General features: G+C 45.8%; 1 protein-coding gene across 1 annotated transcript; it reads right to left on the bottom strand.

Moving 5' to 3' along the window:
- Positions 1-6,819: 6,819 nt before the first annotated feature.
- Positions 6,820-7,755, bottom strand: LOC108798130 (olfactory receptor 2A12-like). The gene has a single exon (XM_018569854.1). It carries the CDS (start codon positions 7,753-7,755, stop codon positions 6,820-6,822), a length of 936 nt encoding a protein of 311 aa, XP_018425356.1.
- Between the last annotated feature and the right edge of the window lie 276 nt (positions 7,756-8,031).

Genomic DNA, 8,031 nt, shown 5'->3' with positions numbered 1-8,031 from the left:
GGCGGATCTCTGTAATATAAGACCTACCACCGAACTAGTTCTTATTTTCGGGGGAGGTCTTACTTTCGGGGAAACACGAGTGATATTAAAGTCAAAAGGTTTTTAAGCTATTTCACATGCTGATTAAATAAATTACAATGGATGCAGCTTTATATTTAAACATTTTAGTTTCCTGCAGAATCCGCAGGTCCCCTGAGCACTAGCCCTGATATCCTGTTTTAGGGTGACTCCTTTCCCTTGCAGGGTCCAATGAAGCTACCCTTGTGTGTGTGCTAATTAAGCTGTGTGTGTCCCCACAAACACACAGACAAAGCTAATCAAGCTACTCCACTCCCCCCTGCCCCTCTCTCCTCCAAACTAATAGATACATATATCTGCTGCAGACGGCTCTGTCTTTTGTGATCTTGAGCTGGACGGGAAGTCCGGGGAAGCTGAGGTGAGAGAGTTGGAGCTCACATTATTAAGTGTTTGGGCAGAAATGTAAAGAAATGCTTTGCTGGGCGATGTATATTTGTTTGAGAGCACACTGCAGCCTGCACCCAGCGTATGTATTGACTGCAGCTGGAGATAGAATCGGAGTGGGGAGTCCACGGAGCTCTATGAAATTGGTGTGAGCTCTTGGTTGCTGTAGCAGGAGAACCCGCGCCTTCCTATGGACTGGGACTTTGTGCTCCATTTGTGTGTGATTAGTTAGTAGCTAGTTAGGGAATGTTCATTTATAGGACTGATCAAGGCGCTAACTACACCTACTACACCACTTCCAATACTAACTAAGTGCTATGACAGGACAAATGTTAAACATTGGCTCCTGATCCCCTTTTTCACCAGCTACATTAACAAAATGCAGTATTGTACGCCGGGGCGTAACTAGAAATCACAGGGCCCCATAGCAAAATTTTATATGGGGCACCGTGATTGCTAGTTATGCCCCTTGCAGAGCCCACTTGGTATCCCAAGCAGCCCACCTGAGGGTGACCCTGCAGAGCCCACTATAGACTCTCCATGGTGGGCTCTGCAAGGTCTCGGGTGGGCTGCACACCTCTTACCTGTCAGCCCCGATCCGCTGTCCTCCTCCGTGGTTCGTGGCAGGCCCCGCCTCCTCCGTCGTCAAACCCCACCTCCTCTTCCACCGCCGGATCACGCCTCCTCTAATGTCACCGCCTCTTCCTCCGCTTCTGACACTGGGCCCAGCCTTCCTCCTCCACAGCTGCTGGCTGTCACTGACTCAGCAGCGGCTGTGAGGAGGAACGTGCCACTGCACAGATCACTGACAGGTTGTCGGCGATCTAACAGCGACACGTTCCTCCTCACACCCGCCAGTGACAGCCAGCAGCCTGAGATGCCATAGCGACCCAGGCGGCCCGTATGGCATCAGGGGGATGTGCTGGCCGGGCCCCCCTGTTCCCCCGGGCCTCATAGCGGCCACCTGAGTTGCTATTGCAATTGTTACGCCACCGATTGTACTTAGATGTGGCTGCAGCAGCTTTGTCTCCACCCGCTGACCACATGACTGGTTTCAAACTACAATTCCCAACATTGTAATAGTGCCCTTATAGAAGAGACACATGATGGTGGTAGTGGTATGGAGCAGTGGTTCTCAACCTGTGTCACCTCAGGACCCACACTTTTGTCCTTGGTCATTAAGTCGCGACCCAATTCGCACTGGAATGGAATGCACGGCATTAGGGTACCGCGCGTTCCAGTGCAGGCATACGAGCTGTGTGTGGGAGGCCCGTTTGGGGTACCATTCAAATGAACAACAACCCAACACACCTGCAGTTGCACGGTAGGTGCAATTGCATGGTACAGTGTGTTAATCGCATTGGGACTGTGGATATAACGCAGTGTACTAGTGTGAACGGGCCTTCAAAAACACCGGCATACATATGCAACCACAGACAAAACCTCAAACACTCATAGACATTCTCACACACACATCCACACTCCCAAAAATATTTCATTTAATTTTTTATTTTGTTTAAGGTCCACCCAGTCTCCCTCCCTTACAAGAAATGGAGTGGATCCTCAGCCTGGGGTCCAGTGTGGGCTGCTGTGCTGTGACGGAGCTCCATCCATACGTGCAATGCTTGTACAGCTCCTTGTGTGCCCTGTAGAGGTGCCTGGAATCAGAATGTGACGTCACTACGGTCCAGGCCCCTCTACAGGACACGTGAGGGAGCTGTAAGCAATGCAGGTATGGATGGAGCTCCCTCGCGGCCATAACTCCCATTTCATCCCCCCTCAAGCTGACATTCAGCACCGGGCAGCATATTTTGAATGGCTGCTTGGCGGGCGAGAACTGACAGTGCTGCGCTAGGGGGAGGCAGAGGAGCCTCTTGCCTAGAAAAGTGAAAGGCACGAGGCGACCCAGTGAACATGGAGTCGCGGCCCACTTTTGGGTCATGACCCACCAGTTTAGAACCAAGGGTATAGAGGGTATTGGTATAGAAAGTGATTGACCTTGACTTATTCTTCCTTTGTTATTGCTGACAATGACCTTGGTTCTTGCTGACCTCCCCAGACACATGGTGTAGGGTCAGAGAAATGCAGTATTTATTCCAGTCTTTTATTGACATGTGAGTATGTCTGGGGGAAAAATATATTCAGTACATCTTTCCATTACATGCACATTCCCTATTTAAAAAATTGCTCCCTTGCTCGAATACAGAATTCATCCTCCTCTCCATCTGCATAACAAAAAGCGGGAAGGTATTCTGCAATCCAACAGTAGAGAACTGGACAAGATGACAACATTGGTAGAGATTTCCATGCACCAGAGTCAGCGTTGTCATCTCCTTACAGGAAGTTGGGAGTTCTCTGGATATCTGGCAGACCAACCGGTATTTTTCTGTACTTACAGAGTCTTTAAAGGGGTAAAACATAGTGAGATGTGCATGTTTTGCAGAATGTACTGAATATATAATTTTGCTCAGACATACACTTTGAGTGTAGCATATAGCAAAGGCATATTTGTCTGTTACAACCAATTGTGATTCACTTTACCAAAACCAGAGCAGTATGAGTCTGATTGGTTGGGGTAGGTTATTGTGCTTTTACTCATGTGACATGCCGAGTTCCGAGTCTTCTCTTCTTACAGCAGAGTGGAAAGTTTTTCTGTTTGGTTATATACTTCACTCCCTGGGTGGCATGGACACTTCACATTGGCTCCCCAGTGCCAGGATTAGACTTCAGAAGCGGCAGTGAGGGACACGCACTCGGTAAATGAAAAAGTGGGCTTTTACTGCTTTGCATTAAAAAAAAAACAGTCTGCAAGTGGGTGGGATCAGGGCTGTCCCTACACTATTCACCGCCTGAGGCAGGGATGGGGGTGTCTGCTGTTAGTGAATGGTTGTTCTTGGGGGGGGGGTTGTGGCTTGCTGGCATTGCATGGACTTTCCAGGATGGTGGTGTGCTGGCAGTGAATGGCCATTCCGGGGGGAGGGGAGGGACAAGTTGTGCTGTCAGTCAATGGACTTTCCAGGATGGTGGTGTGCTGGCAGTGAATGGCCATTCCTGGGGGAGGGAGGGACTAGTTGTGCAGTCAATGGTTGTTGTAGGGGAGGGTTGTGTGGTGCTGTCAGTGAATGATAGTTTCAGGCAGAGGAGGTTGGATGCTCTGGGTCCAGCTCTGCTCCTGGCAACCATGGAAGCCAGCGAGCTGGGCGGGAAACCGGATGGAGTGTCACAGGCTGCTAAGAGCTCTTAGCAACCTAGGATGGCTAGGTTGCTAAGGACCTAGGACCCCCCAATCTCACCCTCTGGGTGAGATTGGGGGTAGGTGGCTGGACTTTTCCTAGGGGTCCCTGTCTCATGCATGGTTTACAACTGCCACTACCAGCTGAGCCTGTCCCTTTTACAATACTATTTCAAAACAGTTGTAAGAGTATTACACGGGGGAGGAGGGGACATTTTTTTGCCACTATTTATTTCTATATGCATCAATGTAAAGGTTATGCCCTGTGCAATTCTTTTATTTTCTTTTAAATATTATACTACAGTCTATTTGTATAACCAAACAATCTGTGTGTGTTGTAAGTGCATTGGTGTGTTGATTTGTGGCTTCTGAAAAGCCAGGAGCCTTGGCAGAAAAGATTACGGCACATGCCATTTCAACTAATGAATGAAGCATGCCTGAGTGTGAACGCTGCAGTCAATTTCAAGTACTCACACTGCTTACATTTAAAAAAAATATATATTGTAATTTAATAAGTAGTACACATTTCTATTACTACAGGTGAAACTCGAATAATTAGAATATCATGCAAAAGTAATGGCAGTAAGTGCTGCAAAAGGGGCCCAAACCAAGTACTGAGTACATATGCATGCTTGTACTTTTCAGAGGTCCGATATTGTTCTATGTACAATCCGTGTTTTATTGATTGCATGTAATAATCTACTTTTCTGAGGTTGTGGATTTGGGGTTTTCATGAGCTGTAAGCCATAATCATCACAATGATGACAAATCACGGCTTGCACTATCTTGCTTTGCATGTAATGAGTCTCTCTCATATATTAGTTTCACCTTTTAAGTTGCATTAGTGAAATAAATGAACTTTGCACGATATTCTAATTATTCGAGTTTCACCTGTATATACACAGAGATGTTATTTTATATGTCTGAGTTTCTGCTTTAAAGTGACATTAAAACCTCAGATTTTTTAACATAAACCAATACTGTAATGTGCGCCTTACTGTAATCCATGGTTGTTTCCCTTCTCTTTGCTGCTCTTCCTTTTAAATCTGTATCTGTTCTCATGCTCTGCAGAACTTCTGTTTTGCAGCAGACTGCCTTGTCTCTGTAATGGATACACGGTGTCTGTGTATCCGTTTGTATAGGCTTGAAACCTGAGCCAGCACTACAGGAAGAGGCCCTGAGCTGAAAATGGAAGTTCTCCCCAAGCATGAGAAGACATGAGGATTTAAAAGGAAGAGCAGCAAAGAGAAGGGAAACAACCATGGATTACAGTAAGGCGCACATTACAGTTTTGTTTTATGTTAAAAAATCTGAGGGTTTAATGTCACTTCATTTTAACTACTATCTGAGATCCTGAAATCAAACAGGTTCTGCTTTGCTCCCTGTATAGAAAGCCAGAATACTCTCTTAAATGCTGGTTCACCCTGTTTATATGTTTATGTTTACCAGCTTAAAAATGCATACGCATTAAAAAAATGTAATTAAGATTAACCCTAAAACCATTTTAATTTCCTTTTATCACCAGTGTTACCTTTGTGACAAACATTTCTCATGCCAAAGCCAACGAAAATGGAAATGGTGTAACTGCAAATATTTAGGCGATGACAGCCAATACACCGAGAATGTGTCAAACACATTTGATGAAGAACTACCGGGCCCCAAGCCCCAGGCCCGCTATGACGTTAGTCTTACCTGTCCTTAAATCTTCATTATATTAGACAAAAAGTTGTCATTACAATTTGGTGCATCGTGTTTTCATTTATTGTTTCTGCAGTTTTTCTTTTTTTTTTTAAGAGCATTTTCAAACACACATAAAAAAGGTGCTTAGTATCTGCAGTCACTTCATTGCTGCTTGATTCCAATGGTGTTGAGTGTGGAGGAAGAGGGAGACCTGTTGGGCAACTGTAGTATTATGTCCGTAATAGTAAGTTTGTTAAGTGCGGACTGTATGGCCTTTGTTGGCAACTTGTAGGCACTTTGTTCGGTCAACTGTTCGAATGTCATGTCCAACGTGACAAAATAAAATAATAAAATATCTATACTTTTTAAATAAATGTCAAGGAATATCACCACAAACGTACCAGGGAAGGTCTGAAAACATTTGGCCCGTTGGGGGGTGTGGAGAATCACAACCAACCAGCTCTTTCATGTTATGGACAGTAAAGCAAGTGTACCCTGCAAACTATGCCATGGTGCTGCAGTGATTGGTGGCCATGGTGAACGTTGGGTGGGAAAAGTACAAGGTTCTACATTGCAACACACTTTTTGACATCTTCTAACATCAGCTCTCGCCTATCTGCCACAGGACATCTTAGAGCAAAGGAAGATGGTGCTAGAAGACCTCTGCCAAAAGCCGTGAGCACAGGTCAGCACAGGGAGCAGAAAGCTATAGGTTGCCCAGCATTGCTTACTGACCGCAGGTCCCACACTGCTTGAGATCCGAATGGTGAAGCATCATCAGGGCCACCAGACCAATATACAGTATATTGGTGAAGATGCTTAAAGGAGAACTATGAAGCGAGTGATTTTCACCCACCTCATAGTTCTAGCCGACTTGTGACAATGAGACTGTCACAGGTCGGCTCAATAGATCGGGAAGTGAGCGAACACATACCGTCGCTTGCTCAGTTCTCGATCATCTCCCTGCAGAGAGCCGTGACTGTCACTCACGGCTCCCTGCAGGGATTCCCCCCTCCCCGCTCCGATCCTCCAGCGCTGACTGGTGGAACGGATGGGGGAGGGGACGGGCACAGCTGGCTCTGCCTCTAGATAGGCAGAGCCAGCTGTCAGCCACGCAACTGGGTGGATCTCGACAGTAATGTCGGGATCCGTCCCGGCTGCTGCGGTCTCAGTATATCGCGAGCTGTAGCTCGCGATATACTGAGCATTGGGTGACGGGAGGACGCTAGTTTATGTCCTCCCGTGACCCTGAGGAGAACTATGGGGAAAAGCCCTGACCCTATAGTTCTCCTTTAACTATTCAGACCTCAAGGGACCAGCAGCCAGTTATCAATGCTGGGCATTGTATGCCTGTTTGCTCCCTGTTCTCAAAACTGTATATTAATCATACTGACCCAAGGGGGAAATGCCCCCCCCTCCCCCCAACCCAGATCTTTCCCTGGATCCTATTGCAATGATCGAGAAAGGGATTTGTCCAATAAAAAAGCTTTTTTCACCTTTTCGTTCTTTAAACTATAGATGAGAGGATTTAGCATGGGAATGACGAGGACATAAAACACTGAGATAAACTTTTCTTGGTCTGTCGAGTACTGAGACGACGGCCCGAAGTACATGACCATTGCCGTCCCATAAAATAAACCCACCACGGTGATATGAGACGTGCACGTGGAAAAGGTTTTAGAGCGTTCGACGGAGTGAATTTTTAGGACTGATGATATGATGCAAACATAGGAACAGACAATGAGCGTAAAAGGCAGAAGAAGGGTGAAAAAACTGATTGAGAATATAACAAGCTGATTCACATATATATTGTCACACGATAACTTAATGACGGCTATAACCTCACACATGAAATGGTTAATCTGGTTGGGGTTACAAACTCTCATCGGCATTAGAAGTGATGGAACCACGGATATTAAAAAGCTTAAAATCCACACAAAGGAGGCCAACCAGACACAAGCACTCCACCTCATGAGGATGGGATAGTAGAGAGGGCGGCAGATGGCAACGTATCGATCGTAAGCCATGAGCGCTAGGATGAAGCACTCCGTATCCCCCAAGAAAACACTGATATAGACTTGAATGCCGCAACCGGCGATCGAAATTGTTCTGTCTCTGGAAACGAGGTCTACTAACAGCTTGGGCATGGCGGTGGAGGAGTAGAAGAAGTCGATGAAGGATAAATTGCAAAGGAAGAAGTACATGGGGATATGTAAGTGAGGGCTGATCAAAATGATACAGATCATGAGACCATTTCCGATGATGGTTGTGAGGTAGACCACAGAAAACAATAAAAACAAGGCAGCGTTGATTTTAGGATTTTTTGAAAAACCCAAAAGAACTACTTCGGTGGCCAGGGTCCTGTTGTTGTTCATTTCCATCATACAAGAACCTTAAAAACTGGAAGATCAATGTAAAACATATTAGAGGTTTAGCAGCATGCTATATAAAGAAAGCACGATACATTATATTTCATGCATGTTATAGGAGTCAAGTGTAGAGGATTTGAGGCAGAAAACTCCCCCCAACCAGTGTAGATTTCAGGACTTCCTGTCCACTTTTACTGCGTGAAGCGGAAATTAGAAATTAGAGGTGCCCCCAAATGAAAATTTCAAAACCAAAAAGGAAAAACCAAAATAGAAAAAAAAAAAAGTCGG

The sequence above is a fragment of the Nanorana parkeri genome, unplaced genomic scaffold (genome assembly GCF_000935625.1).
Source record: "Nanorana parkeri isolate BGI_ZX_2015 unplaced genomic scaffold, ASM93562v1 scaffold1413, whole genome shotgun sequence".
Classification (NCBI taxonomy): domain Eukaryota; kingdom Metazoa; phylum Chordata; class Amphibia; order Anura; family Dicroglossidae; genus Nanorana; species Nanorana parkeri.
This window is presented reverse-complemented; position numbering and strand designations above follow the sequence as displayed.

What these genes read in the sequence shown, in the direction of transcription:
- LOC108798130 (XM_018569854.1), bottom strand. Translation starts at nt 7,755, where the DNA reads ATGGAAATGAACAACAACAGGACCCTGGCCACCGAAGTAGTTCTTTTG.